Raw genomic sequence first — 21,787 nt, 5'->3', positions numbered from 1 at the left:
ACAAACCACTTCAGCCTAGCATCCAACTGTTAAACAAACATAAGTGTGTGTGTGTCTGTTTTTTAAGGGTTTACATATTTTTGTATGATGGCAAAAAGATATGTCTGTTAGTTCTTTTGTTAGAGGAGAGGTAACACTATCCAGAATTACAGCCAAACTGCATATGAATCTTCAATGATACATCTGTGGTCAGAGGTGCGTAATATTGTAGTATTATAATATTGTGTACTGGAGCTTTCCTAGTTAAGATATCTTAGATGTGATCACTCTTAAAAACAAGTTTTCATTCTCAAGGTGACTCACTTCAGCATAACTTACACGAAACCTTGTAATGCAAATGTGTGATCTTCATCAGAAAACACAAGAATAACTACAGTGGAAATAAAGGGGAATGTTGCACCTTTCCTGGAATCATTTACCGCTTTATGAGGGCTGCGTAAGCTGGAATAACTGACGTGCTTATCTCTTGTTATCATCAGTCTGCTGGCAACCCACCAGCCCTGGGGATCTGGCTTACAGACAACAAGTCAAGCAGACTGGCAATTACTCTGTCACATTCAGCCCTGGCTGCTGCTCAATCGTAGACCCTCGCCTTCGTCTCTTTCTCCTCTGCGTCTTTTTTCTAAAACCTCTTTCCCTTCTGTATCCGCTTGATCTGTTACTTTATACTTTGTCCCTGCTTTCTGGAGTTTGCTGTGTCATCATTTTCCAAAGTCATTTGCCTATCTATCTTGAAATTTGAATTTGTACACTTCATGGAAAATAAAATGTGGGACAACGAGACTTATGCTTAGTGGGTGAGTGGAGTACCATGATATGTTGCGCTGTCAAATGCATTATGTGCAAGGTATATCACATGTCACTCCCTCTATCATTTTATTTCATTTTAATTGACTCTCTTTCCCTGGATTTTAAGATAAACTAGTTCATGTTCAAAAAGCATTAAATAGTTGGAAAAGACTCATTCAGAGATCGCCAGTGGAATGAGCCTTGAATGTCAATGCCCAAATCTCACAAAGCAAAAATGTGTTGCACCTCTACCTGGCATGACGACTTTGTCGCAGGCTACACACTTGGAGGAGAACTCGTTACAGTAGCAGTCATTGCAGAGCAGCGCTTCATCCTGGCTGGTGAAAGGCTCATCTGCCAACGAGCGATCACAGCGGAAACAGCGGAAGCAGTGCTCATGATAGTGCCGGTCCTCGTAGAAGAGCTCCTAGTAACAGAAGAGTAGACAACAAGGAGGTGGAGGTCATTTCATAAATACTTGACAAATGCATGTTTTACAGTTTCAGAAAGTGTTTCAGCAAAGGCAACCTAAACTGAGGCCAAGTCACGACCAAGACCGCAATGTATCAAGACCGAGACAAGAACAAGACCAGACCAGTGCCAGTCCCACACTACATGATACATTCCATAGGCACTCCTCAAATTCATCTGATAGATCCACATGCCCATGAATACACCCACAGAAAACATCCTCATTCACCACAGGTCACCTTACTGTATATATGTGTTTATGTATTATGGGAAATGGCTTGATAAATTAAATTAAATAATATAAAATAAATTAACCAAAAGCCATTGCAGAGGTGAATTTTATTAATTTACTTTTGTTTTCTAGCAGAGAAAACAAAAAAACAAGAAGGAGATTAAACAAACTTTTTCATGTTTATTCAATGCTCCTTTTTGCAAAGGTAAATTTGTGATATTACTGCAGCTGGACCTTGTCCAAAACCAAAATGAGGCTGAGTAGAAATGCGGTCAAGTCCAAGACGAGAACCCTTCAAAAAGTGGTCCTGAGACCAAAACCAATCTCGAATACTACTAGTTTTAGAATTGCAGCAATCAAGGCTTTTTTCATGCATCGTTTGTATGTTTTCCGAAGAAAAGTAATGCACCAAATTTCCCACGTGATGTTGAGCCAGTAACTCATATAATTTGACAGGCTGCCATTACTTGACCAATGCACTAATGGGAGTGACACAAGTTGTCCCAATCTGTCCAGTTAGGAGACAGGTTGGGGCATTGGATTGGTCACAAAACACAGGACTTTCTTCTGGAGACTTGCTCAGAACCATGTGAAGTGAATTTTAAGCCATTTTAAGGTACGTCATCACCCTGTTTGCTTTTCCTAAACCTAACCACAGTACCTTTACTTGCCTAAACTTAACTTCCATAACTTTACATTTATCTTAAGGACATAACGTTATTTGTGAGATGTCAGTTTGTAGGATATCATATGAACTGTTAAATGGGGATAAGTTAAACAATCTAGTAGAGGCAAAAAAGGAAATGACTGCAAGATTTAGGTACTGGTTACAAAAGGAGCAAAAAAGGAGTGTTGGATTGGACTGGGTCAAACTGACACATGTGAGCTCTACATATGCAGCAAAACGTATGTGGTGTACCTGCACATACTGTACTGAACTTGTGAACATGCTTCTGTTTAAAAGTCTCACAAGGATGTTGAAATGATTGTCTAAAGGGCGCTGAGCCAAGAAAATGCCAGCTTTATTTATCACCCGCTGCCCATGAGGGTGTTGATAACTCATTGGACTCCTTAGCTAAGCAAACTTCTAAGCACTGTTACATGCTCTGTTCTGTAAACTCCACCAAGTTGCATATGTCGGTCTTAAATGATCCACGTCATGTTAGTGTTTCCCATTAAGGGAAGATAAAATTTTAACTTGATTGTGGGGAAGAGGGAGACGTTCCCTCATGCTGCATTTTTACAATCTGAGGCCAAATTAGCCTTTTGGCTTATGTGGACTTAAATTGCCTGTATAACTGCATGTTAAATTAGCCTTTACTGTGTCTTGCCATGAAAAATACATAGGAAACGCCTCATTTACCATGTATTATGCATCATTAACATGACATAACTTCAATTTTAGCCATCCAAGGCCATGTCAAAACATGGTTTAAAAAAACACTGCTTAAACCTAATTAGAGCAGATCTTTTGATGTGCTTTATCACAGTGTGGAAAGACTAAGGTCATATATGTAAGTCGTTTCTGTGCATGTATGTTCAGAAAATCAGGAAAATCGCTGGCACAGAAGCATAAAAACAGTAATTTTAGCTCCCTGAACACAGGAGCTGCTGGTCTACTGCTGCTTCAATCAGTAAAGTTAGTTTGTATTGTGACTTTGGTAAATTGAAATGTACCCTTTTAAACACCAAAATCAAATCATAACAAAAAAAGGGGCATGCAGCAAAGGGCCGGGGCCAGTTTCGAATTCGTGGCTGCTGCAGCGAGGACACAGCCTCTGTACATGGGGCGGCGCTCTATCCACTGAGCCATCAGACGCCCCACACATTGCAGTGTTGATGTTGAAACAATTTGTCATGCAGCCCAAAGTCGACACATATTAGAGCTCCATCATGTCTTACTTACTAATGTGGAGAAAATAAATATGCTGTTACGTTACATTACGTGGAAGTTTATCCCCGAAAGATTAGTGTATTAGTGAATTCAATACACAAAACAAAAATTCCATGACTTTTCAAAACCTTTCAATGATTTTTATTAATTTCATGACTTATCCAGACCTAGAAAATGGGAATGTTAAATTCAATAACTTTCCCAGGTTTTCCATGACCATGGGAACCTTGATGCACCGCATACAACCCCACCTCAAAATATTTATTGTTCTTTCCTTTAATCAAATCTGAAAATGATGACGTTTCGGTTGAAATTCTGCACGTACTCCACTGGTTACTGTTGTGCAGTGGATAGATGATTGCATGTCTGATCATGTCAAAATGGATGCCTTACCCTTGCGTCATGGCCGATCAGCTCTTTGCACTCATCACATGTGTTTGAGAACAGGCTGTCGTAACAGGGGATGCAGTAAGGACTGTCATCTGACTGGATGTATTTGCGGCCGTACAAGGACTCCTTGCAGTTGTCACAGTCAAAACTGTCAGCCATCGTAAGTTTCTGTTAAACCTGAAACACAGAGAGGAGACATTTGGGTGAGCAACATTTAAAAAAAACAAAAACCAACAAATCTAAAAGAGATGAGGACAAAAAGAAAGGGACAAAAGGGGAGGAGAGGAGAAGAAGCGAGAGTCCTGAGGAATGATTCAGTCACCTTTCCCGACACAGCAGTTGGACTGTAGTATAGACTTTCACTGCCAATATTTACGCTGTAAATACTTCGGCTTGTACCAGTGATGGAGCTGAGCTCAAACAAAACACGCTGTGCAAGTGGGAGCAAGTGGAAAAAGAAAGAGAGACAGAAAAAAAAAGAGAGAGAGAGAGACAAGAGAGGAGGTACCAAATGCCTATTAACTTTTATTACTGTGTGATGAAAACTGGTGGATGCAAAGGGAGGGGACAAGAAAGTGAACTGTCACTTTGCTTTCTCTCTGTAACTACCAAACTCCTTCATATTCCTGTCAACCACTTAAAATCTGCCACCTAAATATTAATGAGCAACCTCTCTTATGACTAAGCGGGAATGCAGTCCATTTTACACACATCAAGTGCACACATGATACACACCTATAAATATTTATAAAGCCAGAATCTATTCACGAATACAGCGTGGACCACCAACAGATACAGAAAACTCATGACGCATTTACGTTTATGTGTGTCAAAAGCACAGACACTTGAAGCTGTTTGAACTAGACTCCCTAAAAAGTCATTTTTGTCAGCATAAAGATGCAACTACAGTAACATGCACATACAGATACAGGAGGTATACACTCTAAGTGCACGGTTTTCTCTGCGCGATAGGCCTCTTGATCATGACTGAGCACACAACAAAGTGACAGAATAATATTGTGAGAGCATTATGGCAACAATATCAGGTTGCCAAAACATTACAGCATGGCTGGAGTAGAGCCCAGTGATAAGTGATACAGCCCTCTGGCAGGGTGCACTGCTGGCTATTCATTCCCACCACCCAGTAATAATAATCACCTCTGATATAATAATCAATCAAACTGAAAACTGGCCCTGTGCTGCCTGTCTTACACTCCCCCGCACACACATATACACAAAAACGTCCACCTATGCAAGTGCACACACTAAAACACAGGGTGACACCGAAAACGTAACAAAGACGGAAAGCCAAATCACACAGGATCCGTCATCAAAGAGAACATTGGTCCCAGACTCTCATGTTTCATCTGTCTCAGCCGTTTGCGAGACAAAAGCTCTTAATGAGTCGGGGTGAGAAAGTCAAGATCCTTCACCTGCTCTCAGTCTTCATATTTAACCCAATGACAGGCTTTCTAATACAACACCACTTCACCAAAACTGCAGAGACACTCTCAGCACCCTTTAATGACCTTAAATGTAAATTCCAAAGTATAAATGCTCGACAGCCCTGCAGCCATGTGCATACACTGGCTCACATCGCTGGACTGCCTTATCTCGCTATCTAAAGATGAATGGATACATCTTTAGTATCTTATGTCTCATATTATAGTAACCATCTGGAGGTTATGGCAAACTATCAGAATAAGCAGCTGTGGTTGGCCTGTGTAGTGTAACGTACAGCAAGGTGCTGAACTCGTGAGTCTGCTTTCTAACAGCAGTTTCTGTACATTTGACACACCATCCGTTGCCATCAGCACACATAACCACAACCTCAAGATTAGATCAACAAAGCACAGAGCTGAAAATGAGCACTATGACCTTAATGTTATCTGCAGTGCTAGGTAGGTATGTGCTGCCTTTGCTTGCCAGGTGAGAGAACGAGACGAGGCATGACTCACAAAGCTGGGAGGCCAGCACTATGACGTCTGATGTCAGCTTTAATTTCCAAAGCAAATCAGACAGCTGTTTATTGCCCTCCCCGAATTCATATGGATCATCCGCATTTCCACTACCAAAAGGCTGCAGAAAGTAGGTCATGAAACAACTCAAATGCAGATGTTTAACTACCCAATGTCCAAGTACCTGAGACGGATCACACAGGTTGTTGCTGGTTGCATTATTTCCTCACTACAACTGTTTTTATGATCTCCGGGGATATTGTGGTTTGAGCTAGAATAACCAGTTTGCCAGCAATTAGATTAAAACTAAGTAACAGAGACCTCACTAAAGCACAAATGGGAACGTTACAAAGATGTTGCAAAGATTTCAAAACTTGATACATAAATATGTATTATTTTAAAAATCAGATGTAGGGCTTGTTTTGACTGCCAGGTCTTGTAGTGTTTCATTTCAGAGAGGTTAAGCTTTAATTATCAGTGTATGAGTGGCCAATGCAGCACCTGGAATGAACTCTTGATGGCACAGGCTCTCACAGAGAGGGGCCTGACGTCAACGCACTGACCCCTGGGGTGATGGACTAAGACATGACTGCATGCAGCAACTGCTGACCTAAAACCCACAATCCCAAATTGAGAAGAGAGGAGCAGGATCTGGGTCACAATGAACTCCCAGTTCTCACAGGGCTTTGTATCTGCTACTGTATATGCCAACTTCCCAGCAGAGGTCCATCTCCTTCACGTCCAGGACTCAGTGACTAAGAACACCACTCTGGGTTAATAATGTTCCCAAATACCAGAGCGCTGACTGCATACAGCCCCCTGGGAAAAATGTGGGCTTCAAGGAAATCACCGCAGCCCCCACACAGGACAATGGTCCAGAAATATTGTACTGAGTTTAATTATAGTATTGCAGCACTGAGTGGGGATCTCGGTTTAAAATAGGCAACAGTGTATTCTGCGCCCTATAATGATCCAGAAGGAGTTCATCTGAGCGAGAGTCTAAAACGCATATTAAATACAGCTATATGGGTCAGCATGAATGACTCTGCTAAAATGTCTCTGTTTTTCTTAACCCTTGTGAGGCTGTTGGATAAAAGGACAAACTATGATCTTCTGACTGGTCAGTTGATCAGTCTGTCAAAAGCAAGGTATTTCCAAAATAGATGGATGAATTTGCTGTTGTTATTCCTTTCCCTAAGGACAAACATTGCAATTTTATAACCCACCACAGAGGTTTAATGAAAGCCAAAATCCTTCAGTGTGCTTGTTCAGAGAAATTCTGAGGCTCAGGGACTATATTTTATGATTTTGAAAACTGAAGATAAAGATCAACATTAGTTGCATGTTTGAAGTAAAGAGTAATATGTTGAGATTACACTATGGCTGTGATAATAACCACACCACTAATACCACCATCATGACACTACTGTGGTGACTAGGTCATCACTGCATTTTTTTCTTTTAGGGGGGGGACTGATGTGATAAATTCATTGAAAAATGTGCTACTTTGGCTCTGATGCAGCCCCACTATTTGCTCTCCACACTGAGGGCTGCTGTGCCACAGAAGACAAAGCCTTTAGCTGAATTGGTCAGCTAGCGTAACTGTGTGTTAAATGTAGGACAGCAGATGTACTTAAGTTGTAATAAACATCACAATCTCTTACATTGAAATTGCAAAAACTGACCAGTGTTTCTGCTGGTACCGTTCTGTCATTAGTAGCAGTAGTTAAGGGATGTAACCTCAGTTGTATGAGAGGGCAAGAATTGCTAGGAGAGTCAGACGGTGTAAGACTGTGTCTAGACATGAGTGAGATCATGGGTGAGATGTTACCAGATTTTCACAGTTTGTAAAAATGCAGCACAGTGACAATACAGATATTTTATAAAACAGATGTATATAACTAAGACCTGTCAATGCACAATCAACCTGCGTTCAATGATAAACCAGAAAATTATGCAGTAACATTCAAGATGTACACATGCATAATGCTCTGAGCACAGGGCACCAAGTGCCAGTGGGGACACTGTAGAGAGAGACTAATTTTGGCAGGTATTGGCAGTTAACTGCAAAACCATACTGATGCTTTTTCACTGTGATAAGAAAAAATCCATACTGTCACAGCCCTGGATTACACATGGAATTTTTTTGGCAATTGGCCAAAGTATAAGCAGGTATACTTAACTTTATCTTCACTTGACTTAAGGATTCTTAGCCTCTGCGTCATTCCTTACAGTCAAAGAGCTTACAACTTATTGGGCACTACCCCGTTTAATATCGTAGGATGTGATGAACTGTGTGTCTTTCCAGGACTGCAAACAGACATTTAGACTTTTTATTTGTTTTCACACATCCGGCTGTTAGATAGCCGAGGAATGCCGAGGCTACGTTCTACTAGTCATCACAACCCTCCCTGACTGGCATAAGGGGGTGAAGTTCAAATTGTGAGATACCACAGTGCAACAGACCAATGCAGGCAAGCAGACTGCATGCTGTTGCCAGGCAACATAGTCATGGTTGGTTACTGAAGGGCTAGCAGATACCCTGTCCAGTCCAGTCCCACAGGCAGGCCTGTTAATCCCCTGCCCAAACTTTGCTTACGCTCCGGTTGATTCCAAATGAACAGTCCACACAGCCCGCTGGGAACAAGCCTGCCAGTTCTTCTCCCCTTTTTCTGCCCTCTATTTGAAGAATCTGCTTGTAAAATGTTACTGAGGCTAGACAAAGCACTTGACATTGTGTTACATCAACAGAGGAGAAAGATCATCTTGACCGCACAAGGCAGATGACTGTGTACTGCACAAGCAAAGTGACAGCAGAAATACAAAACACCTTCTTCTTTTATTTCTCTCACTGCTATTAAATACTATCTTTTACCAAAGAAAAAAAAGACCACAAAAGTGTGTATAGACTAATTGAAGCAACTGTATTGAGAAATGTATGAATTGTACTGAAAATGTTTGCAAGGGTCGGCATGTCACAAAAAGTCATGAAAAACAGACTGGATTTGGAAGTTGTATTATCTCTGTCTAGATAAAGGTCTATAGAAAGATATTGTTAATCAGTTTGTGTTTTATTGCAGACATATGATACTGCATTCAGCTACAGCTCCATTTACAGTTAACAAACCCAAAGTTCACAAGTAAGCACAAACTATTTCGAGGACACAATGTGTTTTTTCAATGCTTTATGCACATTTTCAGCAGGGTTTCCCACACAGTCATTTATTTGTGGCGTTCTGCAACAGTATCAACATCTAGTGCCACATAACGGTTTTCTATTTTTGGAGCTGTAATGTTCATTGGGTGTGCCTTTTGAATATATACCATCTGGTTATTCACTGCATCACACTCTCGGGGTGCAGAGAGTACTCTGGGCACAGATGGAGCAGTACAGCGCCAGTTGCAGTGAGAGTTAAATCAAAGCATTAAGCCTTTCTTCTAAAAAATTGCTTTCACTCACCTCTGCAGCTGCTGCTCCTCTCACCCATCAATCCAATCGACTCTAAACAGATATACTAACCAATTACCAACGTTTTTAAGAGGAAAGATGAACTCACACTCCACCGACCTGCAAAAACCTTGTGAATTTATAGAAGGGACGCAGAGTTACACAAAGGGAATTAAGCGAAGCTTTATTTTAATCTAAACTGAGTCAATAAAGTTAATGTCAGTGGGGCAGCTGCTGTTTTTGTCGCTTGTTGACATTATGTCAAAAAGGAACAACTGCTAAGTCTGTTTCTTTTCCTCCTTCACAACAAAATAACACATTTTGCGGCTTAATCTTGCAGGGTCAATGTGGAATGCCATATCCCCAAGATAAAAAAGAGTCACAGAGCGGAAGTGGTGCAACTGTCTCCTACTTGATAAGACAACATGAGTGATTGTGGAAATAGCATCACAGTCTGCCAATGATGCCTTGGCAGACAATTTTAAAACTGTTTGGTTTATTGCCAAGTGGGAAACAGCACAAAAGTTGTGGCTGTGCTGCAGTAAGAGGTCTGCAAGCAATAGAGTTAGAAAGAAACCATTTCAATACAGCTGTTCTATTTGTAAGGTCTGTGTTTATTGGTCCATTGTGACTAGTGTGCTTTTATGTCCGAGTGGATACTTTAACAAGTGTGGATTTTACTGTGCACAGTAAGGTCTGATTTACTTTAGGAAAGTAGCAGCTACAAAAGCCACTCAGTCACCTTTAACTGTTTGATCTTCTGGCAGCAAATAGACTCACACACTAGAGTAAGGAGTGTGTTGTTGAGCAGGTCTCCTTAAAGTACACATGATTCTGTTTCCTTTCATACAGCTCTCAGGGGGAGATATAAAGGAATGGAGGAGAAATCAAACACAAGAGCAGGACAAGAAAAAAAAGGACAAGAAAAGAGAAAGAAAGAAAGAAGAAAGCATTTTAAGAAGGTGACATTTAGAGGTAAATGAATGCTGGAGCAGGATCTTAAACCTATGACAAGTCTTAAATCAAATTAGAGGAAAGTGAAATGGCTGCGTTTGTATAAACACATACCATCACTTTGCCTTCTGTCTGGTGATTGGACATCTTCCAGACACAGTAAAGCTCTTTGGCTGGGTTCAAGATGGGGAAAAAGCACAGCACTGGACACTTAAGTATATCATTTGATGGCCTGGTTGAGCATATCAAAAATAAAGTGCAATGTCAAAAACACACTTCAGCAAAGTTCATTTGTGTCTCAGTCCAGTGGCCACTTGAAAGGAGCCTGATGGAGAAGTCGTCTGATCCTATTTATTCCAGCGCCTCATGACTGTGGAAGACTTTTCCATTTGGTGACTAATGCGAAAAGACGAAGGCATGAATTGCACAAGACTTTCTGTAATGGTCCAGAACTTATGTTTATGACACAATGTCAGAGGGATTACATTCATGTTTCTCTTCAAGGGACTGGAAACCAAAGTCAGGTCCTTTGGGAGAGGCTTCCAGATCCACATATTCTGTGAGAGTAGTCACTCCACAAGCTAAATCACATCAACATGACTAATTGTGCACATGGACAACTGGTCAGAACCACTCAGGTCACAATAAAACAACACAAAAGTTGGACGTTGAAATGTATTTGTTATACATTAGTCAGTACATTTGGTGTGCAGTTCCTGCTGGCTTTCGCTGGATCAGATAAATGAAGTCCAGCAATCGAAAGGACACGCTAAGGCAATGAATCTTATCACAGGAAGAGGAGGAAATTGCTCATGAAGGAAAGATAATGCTGCAGCCCAATTCATAAACAGATGTGCTTATTTAAAACAATCTTACAAGTACTGGTTGTGGAAATACTGAAAACATTTAAATTATGATGTTAAGAAAGAATTTTGCTTAGTTAAAGAATTATTTCACTGCTGGACATATTGTCTTTTCTTAGGGCTAGGCTGTATGTAGTGGAAAGATACAAATACTTTTGAAATTGGTGCAATGCAAGCTTGGACAATTGTTGTGATAAAAACAGCGGGTTGAAGATTGGCAGAGTATCTCTGTTTAAGGTCATAAAAATGGCAGTTTGGTAATGCATATTGCCGTTTAGTGGAGCTGATTCCAATCCAGAAAACCAATCTGCAATTATCATCATGACATTCACAACTTTGAGCAATCTGCGGTCATCATTTATACAATGGGGTCAGCTCTCAGCAATGTTCAGATGCAGTTGGTAAACAACCAGTGGCTTAACTATGAGTGTTGTCATCTCTTTGTCTTGCAATAGAGGAGAACCTGGGCCACCCACATTCTCAGGACGCTTCATGAGCCTATAAGCAGGAAGCTGCTGAGAAGAGGGTTTTTTTTCACCAACATCAATGGACGAGTTGCGGCAGGGTGGAGGGAATAGGAGTGGGGGTTGATCCAGGGGCACCTAACTGCTTCTCTGTGGGAGCCTGGGTCAGACTTGACGATACAGTACAGGCTGCAGGACCAGACACTGGAACGCTAACCTGTTATTGTCCCTGAGCGTTTAAACACCGCCTGGTGTGGAGTGGGAGGCAACAGAGGGCTCAAATGAAAGCCAACATCATAAACATAAAGGAGGAAAATGACTACCTGCAGGAGAAAATGTCACCACGGTCTTTGTAATTTGTCCCCTCTTGGCAACTTTTAATGACCATGCAAGTGTGGGGATATGACTTGATGTCTTTTAATATTAGCCTTGATTCTGTTATGTGGTACACACTGCAGCATTAGAGGAAAGCTACAAGTGAATAGCAGCTGGCCTGAAAGAACTGTACGTCAAAACATTCTGGACTCAATTATTAAAAGGATTTGATATGGCAATTTAAATGTGTACAAAAGATAAACAAAAGCACAGCACAAGCCCACACTGATGTATGTTTAGTTATACTTAAAACATACATTTGTCATAATCTGACAGTTAGTTGGCAATAAAGACGTGCTAGTAAGGAGGACTCCATGTGCATATGGATGGCAAAACTTTCAGATCAAGAGCGCAGCTGAAAATGCAATTGTCACAGCTCATCTGTCCCCTTCCGCAAACCCGTCTCAATCCCAACGTTCCACAATACTCCACCAACACCAAACAATAACATTGCAATTACTTTAAATCATACAGTACTGTCCCAACCACCACGAGGGAAAGTTTGGAATGAATCTGAATTTATTTTTATATCACTGTGAGTCTGGATGACCAAAAGACGACATTTTTGGCCTACATTTGTCTTTCTTTGAAGAAAAAAAATGCTGCCATACATTAGTGCTTCACATCTGGTTTGCATTGGGGAAACTATGCAGTCAACTCCTGTGTGCCAGTGGAGGTTTTGGAGAGTCACCGCCTGGAGAATGCAAGAAAGGTTGTCTTTTTTTCTCTCTCTCTCTGTGATGGTATTTGCCGGTAAATGTTTAGATGGCAGGAAAACTAGAGCGAGAGTGAGAAAAGAGAAAACAAGCACGCAAAAAAAATCCTGACAGTCTCCTCGCTGATCTTTGGATACACTTTGAGGTGGTAAACATTGTGGTGAGAGGAGAGGAAGGCAAGGAATGCAGAAACAATAGAGTTAAAGAAAGTGTGTGATAAACAGCCAACAAAAAGATAAAATGCCTGCTGAATGAAACTATGCCATCACACAGATAAGCATACTGTATATAGTAAAAAGAAAACTGAGGAAGGTGCTGAAAGATCTTGGAGTAACAGTTGCATTTTCTGGGGGTCTCACTCTGTGCTTTGGTTTGGCTGCTGGTTTTAGGATAAATGGGTTGTACAGGATTGTTTTAAGGAGGAAGAGTATATTATTTGTCTTAGAACAAACATGGTCATTAATCCCAGAGACCCCTTCACTCCAAAGTTTCCCAGAGCAGTTTGTGCCCAAAAATGGATATCTTAGTCATTATCCTGATATCTTCACATCCTCCCTGTCATCCTCTACCCTGTGATCCAAGGGATAGGGCATCCCTTTGAAATCTGAAGCCTTCACTGTTCAGTGCAGGTCCGTCTCAGTTTTGACACCTGCTTTGTTTTGCTGAGGACTGTAGGCCTTCACAAGTAAGCGCATTCAATTTAAAAGCCCACTGTATTACACACATACTGCACTTAACACGTGTAACCCAGCCCATTCATATCTGAATGGGATGAGAAGTATGCACTGTGAGGTCAGGGTACTTTCACTTGCAAGCTGGGTGATTCGGTTACTGGTTTGCAAGCCCCTTGAGAGGATGTTGTTTTCATAAGACCAACCTCCAGAGAGGACCAGAGAGAGCCCTTCTGATGCAATATATTCAGTGGCAGTACAGAAAAATCAACTTTTGTCTGTCTTTACTGCAGGACTAGGAGACAAAGCAAATGTCTCACAAGCAACCACAATGGAAAATTACCTCTGGACTGCTCCTATAAATAAAACAAACTGCCGCAAACCGTCAGAGCCAAGAGACGTTAAGGCCAATTAGGCCCCCTTTGATTTACACAGGTCCTAATATGGATTTGAGGCACGTGCCTTTGAGATGTTGCTGTGGAGTTTCGGACCATAAAATCTGATCATAGAGGATTGTGGATGCTTTGATTTTGTCCTTTCTGCTCTTGATATGATGGAAAACCACTCAAGGCCTTTTCTGCTATGGCTATGTCTTTATTGTTGAACTTTCTAAGAGTTGTGTTGTAAAGCTCAATGGCCTTGAAGCCAAAATAATGTCAGTTGTTTTTATCACTTGTTCCTGTGCTTTGTCAGAAGGAAATGGGGAATTTCACTCTCAGTTGTAATATGGATCTCAAGCCAGTGCCACAGCAGATTCTGCCATTATATATTTGCGTGAGCAAAGTGTATTGGTAAGGGAAGAAAAAAAAACTCATTATGATTTTTAAGCTCTTTTGGCTACTATATGACTGCAAATTCATTTCATTCTGGGTGCAGCAATCCAACATTGTTTCACTGTTTATACTAAGCTAATCACGTAGTTGTACAGTAAGTCTGTATAATTTGAAATCAACTAGTTAAAGTTCCACTCTGTATGGGATTTAGGGAGATATATTGTCAGAAATGAAATATTATAGGATTGCAGCCACATACTATTTTTAAGGAATACCATGATATTAAAGTTGACAATTATGTACATTTGTTTATCTGGGATTTTGAAAAAATGCAGCTGGATGGAGAATCTCACCTTATTTCTGTTATTTTCAAAAGAAAGACTTTTTACACATGCTTCCATTTAAAAAAAATATTTCAAGTCTTAATTATAGTGATTTAGTAGTGATAGTGGTAACATTTTTTTCAACCAAAACTAACCCCTCTTTTTTCATTCCTTCAGGGGTTTTACCGCTTATAATCACCTAGGCCATTTGTTTTGTGGGGAAGAGATGTCTGAGGATAATTCAACTCCTGGTAAAAACCTCCTGAACAATAAGCAATGAAGGAATCCTAAACCAGAGTTCAGCACAGAGGCATTGCACACTTTTCAGCTGGTTGCAATGTGCCATTATCCCTGCTAGACGCCACTAAATACTACAAACTGCTCCTTCAAACATAACTATAAAGTTATGAAAGCCCAGTAAGCATGATGATAATGACTGCATCATCGTTTATGACACAAAAGTTACCACTGCTCTTTACTCGCTAGCTTTGTGGCTATTAGTAACCCACAGGGACTCAACACCAAGGCTAACTGTGAACCAAAAGACACAAAATGGCTCCCGCGGACTGGTCATTCCCAGGTGGTCTCCTAATGTTGCTGAGTCAGCGAGACCAGCCAGGACATCAAGGAGCTGGGATAAGGTTTCACAGGCCGCACACTCAGCAATCTAAGCATGCCACACACACAACTGTGCAGTACACACCCACAACTGCTAGCAATTATTTATAACTCATTCAGACTTGCGGCTCGTGGCTGCAGTGATGGCACCTGACCCTGAGGTTAATGCCCAGACAAGATGGCTTGTTTTTTTAAAGCATACATATCAACATCCCCAGACATGAATATTCAGCATGTTGCTAAAAGCAGGCGGGTACTTCCAATCACTGTGTGCATGGGCTTTATAGTATATTATAAGCTGTAACAATCTACGTTCTTGACAACAGCTGCATGGAGTTCCTCCCACAAAAATACTCACCTCTCTCCCTGTCCGAGTGTGTAACACTGAGAAGATGGGCTCATATGAAGAAAAAAAAAAAAAAAAGCATTACGTTTGCTTAGAAAACCGAAGGGGGGCTGCCAAATGTGAAACGACTGGGATGAATCTCTGAGAAGTCATTTCCAGTATATACAGCCATTTTTTCCTTTCATAGACACATCTCCCTGGCAACATGTAAACAGTGCCCTCATTCCCATGGACCATAAACCTCCTGGCAGTGACGTGTAGCTCTCGTTTCATCCTGACTGAGGGTACAACCCAGCATTTTATTAGGGATGCTGTGGCAATGTGAAAATTGATGTGTTGTGCCATAAAAAATATTAAACCCACCAGGGAACTCAGATATTACATTAATACATCATTCTGCGAGTTTTTAGACTTCCTAGCTATTTGTGGAGCCTGTAATTCAGATGTAGAAAATCAGGTCAAACTTGCCTAAAATAAATCTGACACTTCACCAGTGCATACAGTTAAACGCATTCCATTATGTATGTATTTAAATCACCACATTGTAAAATCCCACAGCATACAACCAACGATCTAAAAATAGATGTGATAATATGAGATGACCTCTGAAACATCCCTGCACACTAGTTTCCTGTCATAAAAATATAAAAATATAATGTGCTCTTCCTTTACTCTGGTATGTGCTGTGTGAACCAAAAGTGGGTTCATTTCCTTCTGGGCAACGACCCCTTTCACCAGTGTGGGGTTGATAACGATGAGGATGTCCAAGTCAGTATCTACACACACTGTGCTTCCTCCCGTTACCCCAAACAGAGAAGTCTCTGGGACTTCTCAAAAAGAAGGTCACACACATTTGCAAACACAGTCACAATGAAAAATCAGGCGTATCATATCTAAAAACACAGACACAGTCACACCTGCAGCCACGCGCACAAGTAGTCACACACCTACAGTGGTGCGCATGCATGTACACATGAATACACAAAGCTGAGGGTAGATAGAGGGATCCAATACAAAAAATAAACACAGCAGCCAAACTGGGGGGACAATGGGCGACTTGTGCAGGAAGAGCAGACGCAGTGAGCAGCTGCATACACACACCCGCAGTTTGTTTAAGTCCCTTTGTGGGGACTTCCCCTCGAGTGTAATTACTGCTCATATTCACAATCCCCGGGCTTTTCTGCTCGCATAAATGAAGCTGATAAGATCAAACAATTTGATGTATTTAGGAAATGAGATTCAAACAAAGTGGGAAGATCTTGGTTATAACAATCCAAACACATCAAAGAGATGATGAATTTTAAACCAGACTGAAGCACTAGGACCGACTTCTGCCAAGCCCTAGTCCTCAATCCTCAGCAGAGCAGAAGATGGAAGCTTTACTTAATTAAACAATGATGGCATCATTGGTGAGACTACTGGTGAGAGAGAATGATAAAATCAGTTTCCATTCAGACTCTGATGGAGATACTAGAAATTTCCCCTGATAATTCTGCATACTGCAGCAAAAAAAGGAAACTAGCTGGACTCCGTAGCAACATATCTCTCTTGACCCATTTTTTATGATCCCATAGTGGGCTCACCTCCTTCTCTTCTTTGTCACTCTCACTGTTTGCTTTGACCTCTAAATACTGACTGAGGAGGGAGTCCATTGGATGCCCTGGCAGCTCTTTTCTGCTTGCTGGAAACCAAACACATACTGATGAATTGCCACATAATCAGGAAGTGCATATGTGAATGGTACACTAGTGGAGGTTGGTGACCTACGGGTCATTTATCCCCCTCGTTGTACCGCCAGGAGAAGGTCCCTGCTCTGAAATGCAGCAGGCGGGCCGTGTGGCTGGAATGAGCTCACTTCAAAGGTGTCCATAAATCATGCTGCCATGCATCCCAGGACTGCCTCCACCCTCCACGTCCTCCAGTCGCTCACCCAACCGCCCTTTTCTCTTTTTCTCCGCTGTCTTACCAGTCTAGGTTCACCTAGACCTTGCACCTTTGTGTGCTACTAGTTCCCACTTGTTATTTGCGTTTCGAGCTTTTGCATCCCACATCGCCAGGGATAGCTGGATTTGATTGTCTAACCTGGCAGTGAGCAGGTCATGGAGAAATCAATCAAAGCAGAGGAAAAGGGGAGCGGTGGAGTGGTAGTGGTAGGTGTAAACATGTAGTCACTTAAAACCAATTAGCCTTTTTATCAAAAAGCAATACCCCCATTGGTAGACAATAGATCTTGAGAGGATTTATCTGAGGTTCATTTAAGTCTCAAGAAGAGCCGCAAGTTCAGAAATCCTATAGCTAGTTTCTCGACTTTGCCAGAACAGAGCTGCAATCCGTCAGGTCCTTATCTCCCGGTGTCACACACTGGGATCTCTTTATCATGCAGCCATGCAAAACACCATTCATCTTCCCAACCTAATTCATTATCAGTGATAAAATGCAAAGTCCCAGCTGCAGTTGTTAAATGGAGGGACGACGTGAAAACAGGTGCTTTGGTAAACACTGATAGCGTGGCTGAATTATGTTGCTTCCCAAGCAGACCTGTCTATCTCTTTCAATCTATTAACCACAACTCTCGCTCGACTCTTGTCCGACCTCATTCTGCTTTTACCCTGCTTTTCTTCTCTAGTATTCTTGGCTGCAAGGGATGCGGGAACAGCGCTGAACACAAAACAGACACAAACAAAGTGAGAAGCTGGTTGAAGGCACAAGGCACTCTAACACAGGCTCCATGGAGTCTTCATCCATCAAGTGAAGTGTAAATGTATGTCGTGGACTGTGTAAATTAACGGGATATACGGCTCTTCTTTGATTATCAGACTAGCAGAATCCAGTGGCGCTGGTAGGTGTAGGTTAAAAGCTGCATGGCACTAACTTGCACACAGCCATGCACAGATGGACGGTAATACTCCCCTGACAGATCACCACAAGCATGACACGGTGTGACCAATGACCGTCATCACGCATGACTTCTCATACTATGGGACAGTTTTTCTTCAGCAATCACCAAACCTTAAACAGTTTCCACTCAGCAGTGTTGAGAAAGCGTGCGATGGGATGAGGGATGGGGGTTTTAGGAGGGGGGTTGAATACTTCCACAATGAAGTCATGGTGCTTGTGTCATTGGCCCTCTGCTGAGCTTTGCTCACCGTCTGGCCCCCATTTTACCCATTGATCTAATTTCCATTGCCAACATTGGATGTGGTTCTGTTTGAAGCTGAATGTTCAGGCCCATTAAAGCACTGATAGAATTGCAAACGTATGGTGGACCTTAGGAAAAGTACAGAAGAAAACAACTTAGTGATGTTTGCCAGACTTTTGAGAAGATTGGAGTAAACAGAATGTACAGATTTAAGCAGCGTACAGCGAGGTGGAAAAACCCCCTGCCCTATTTACACCTGGTTTTGATGAGACTCTTGCATCCTAGGTCTGAGCTTGTTTTAATCATTGGAAATAAAATGTAACAGAATCTTAATCATATTTCCCTCATGAGAAGGCAAATATCAAATATATTTAAAAATGGGCAATTCATCTGGTCAATCTGAAAGTCATTTTTGATTGTATCTTAATGTCTAAACAGCCTGCTGCCTTTTGGAACTGCTTGCACATCTTTCTGGGTCAGCATGTTAACAGTTATGTGCATTTATATAGCACATTTATGTAAACGGGTAGCAGAGACGTGTTACATTTGCTCTTCGCTGCTGCTAATGCGGTCAAGCGCCAGCTCTGTAGGTGGTTTGGCTGAATGCCCGAGACATGTACACTACATCAAGCTGCCACTTGTAATGGGGGTCTGTATCTGCCACATAATTTCTCCGACATCACAGAGATGGCTTCATTTCCAGGCATGACTGCAAATAACTTTTAATGCTCAGATAAGACAAAATACACTGCAATACTGCAAGACTTGATTAAGTGTAGAGTGTCTGTTGTTTCTTTAGCGATGTTCCGGCAGATAAAAGGTTTTGAATGACAGAAAGAGACTTTTCCATAGACCTATAAATATATTTATTTTCAGGCTGAATATTACATTAACGACAATGAGGTCCAGACATCTGTAATTTTTGCCCATCAAATGAAATTAAATTGCTTCAAAAGTAAATCAAGTCACTGTTCTTCTACTTCACTGTACCATCTGTATATGTGATGTTGTACCACATGGACTGCAGTGAGTGCGCTTGGCTGTAACCATCTATGCTTTTCCAGCTGCGAGACAGGAGACTATGGTTTAGCTTTTTTTTTGGTTTGTTTTTTTTCTTATATGTAATAAAGTATATTCATGATCATGCATATGTGTTTTTGTAATCTCTGTGGACTTTGGCAGCATCACAGAAGTGCATTTTGTAAATATACAGCCCAAAAATGGATATATTTTTAGAGCATATTTAAAAATCTATTTTGGTTTCTGAATTTGTTTTGCTAACTTACAGCTTTAGTTAATTCCATAGAGTACAGGTTTACATTAGGGCTGTACCTGAATCAGAATTATGTCAGCTGAATCCAATTTGGGTGTTTACTACAAATATTTGACTATTTGTTCTTTTTATCATGTAGAGTTTGACAGTTTAAACGGGGTTGGTCACGAAGTTCAGGTTACGGCAACGTTCATGTGATATAATAAACAAGTCAAGTTAGCCCTGTAAGCTAATGCCCGCTGACTTCATCTACGACAGATTGAAAATTGGCAACATTTTTTGCTGATATAGAGTAAAACGCAGAGACTGTATCATATTAAGTTGCTGTGAGATTAACGAAACGTACCCAATAGCACATTGTACATTGAAGGGCCAAATAAAAACAAAACAAAAAAAACTGATCAACTTGAAGAATATCAGTCCAGATGATGATGTGAAACTTTAAATTTCAGGGGGGAGTTTTAGCTACTATATATATCCTAAGAAAATATCTATGCATACATATAGTAGCAATATACAAGACAAAATGCAAAGGATGAATTTCAAAATGCAAAGTTTTTTTGATGGATGACCTCCATGCTCAGTGCAGCATGTGAGGACCTTGGAACTTGGTTAAATTAAAAAAAAAATGGTCTGACTACAGCTCCAATGGCTTTTTTATCTAGTCAGTCTTTCAACACCAGTTGATTAAACAAAATAACAGTCAAAACAACAACAAGAACAACAACAACAATGTCCCTTGAAACTGGAGGTCTGTAAATCATTTGGAAATTGTGTTGAATGTAAATGCTCTGATCTCCCTCTGGACTGAGTTATGTCCGACTACTACAAACATCCTGTGCTCAATATGATCTGCTGATTGTAAATACAATGTCAAACAAAGCAGTACTTCACTGTAATGTTCTCGCTGCACCACTTTCAAGGACGTTTGTCACACAAGGTGAGTGAGCGCTGACGCCGGATGCTTCAGGGCCGTCACAACATGTTCTCTCTCTTGTGCACATTTGTTGTGATAAGGGTAAATAGTTGCTGCACACTAATAAAAACTTTTCCAAGATGGAGAGGTGGTGCAGAGTAAACTATACACAGTAGGGACTTAGATTTGTCTTCGATTACACCTTTCTGTGACAGCCCATTGACGGATGCGCCCACAGGCAATAATGGTGTACTCGGGCCACTCCTCTCTCCATCTCATCCTTTCATTCTCCCTCTTAACTTCACCTGAAGAAGCCAAAAATCTCTCCTTAGCTCTCTGTTACTTGTCTCTGTCGTAAATTACCGTCATCTTCTCATCGAGAAGCTGACATCCTTTTATAGCCACACCAAGGACACTTTCTGCCATTTATGGCTCCTCCGAGGCACCGTCCGAGGGCCGGTTCGTATCCCATGAAGGTGAAGGAACACAGGGAACCAAAGGAGGCTACGACACATCCTGCCCGCTTCCTACTTACATTTACTCCAACTTTGACAGCTTTACAAATTAGTGCCAAAGTGTGCCCGAGCAGCGCCAAGTGCACTCTTCTCTGTATTTTGTAAAAGGTGCAACTGTCATATACAGTTCAATTTATGGACTAGTGACTGACATAAATCCACACCATCGTGTATGCAGCACATCTGGCTTGTCTAAGCCTGTCTCCTCTGCAGAGACTATTGTCTCTCCAACAGAGACATAGAGACGAAAATAAGAGGGTGAGACAGTGTGTGTGTGTGTGTGTGTGTGTCCCTGCCTATAAATATAAGTGAGCAAAAGACATAGTGTGAAAGAAGGACAATGAGATAGGTATGGTGTAAGACATTCTAGATAAGAAGTCACATTCTTGATCGCTCACTAGTTTCATCATGCAGAGCAGGCATTTTAACAGTGTTTACTTTCAGCGAGGGGAATGCTCTCGCTCACAGCTGCACTCCAAATAAACAGTCTTGAATTTATCAGAGACAAGATAATACACATCTAATCAGAACAAGTAACTGCTTTTCATGCAGTCAAACAAGTCTGGTCCTTCTGGTTCATCCCTGGAAGGCAGTTGTGCAACACAGAGAACATTAGTGCACATTTGAATAAAAATGTGCACATGGTAAACACCACACTT

At 41.2% G+C, this 21,787-nt stretch overlaps 1 protein-coding gene across 1 annotated transcript in view; it reads right to left on the bottom strand.

Moving 5' to 3' along the window:
- The window catches only part of fhl3a (four and a half LIM domains 3a), a 35,187-nt gene that overhangs the window by 5,771 nt on the left and 7,629 nt on the right, over nucleotides 1-21,787 (bottom strand). The window contains exons 2-3 of the mRNA XM_042489919.1: nucleotides 3,780-3,953; nucleotides 1,042-1,216 (exon numbers count right to left, since the gene is read on the bottom strand). Of these exons, the coding sequence (XP_042345853.1) occupies nucleotides 1,042-1,216; nucleotides 3,780-3,935 (331 nt within the window). The 5' untranslated portion in view covers nucleotides 3,936-3,953. The remainder of the gene's footprint in view (nucleotides 1-1,041; nucleotides 1,217-3,779; nucleotides 3,954-21,787) is intronic.

This window comes from Plectropomus leopardus, chromosome 7 (genome assembly GCF_008729295.1).
Source record: "Plectropomus leopardus isolate mb chromosome 7, YSFRI_Pleo_2.0, whole genome shotgun sequence".
NCBI lineage: Eukaryota > Metazoa > Chordata > Actinopteri > Perciformes > Serranidae > Plectropomus > Plectropomus leopardus.
The sequence above is the reverse complement of the archived record's forward strand: the minus strand, read 5'-3'. Positions and strand labels throughout refer to the sequence as shown.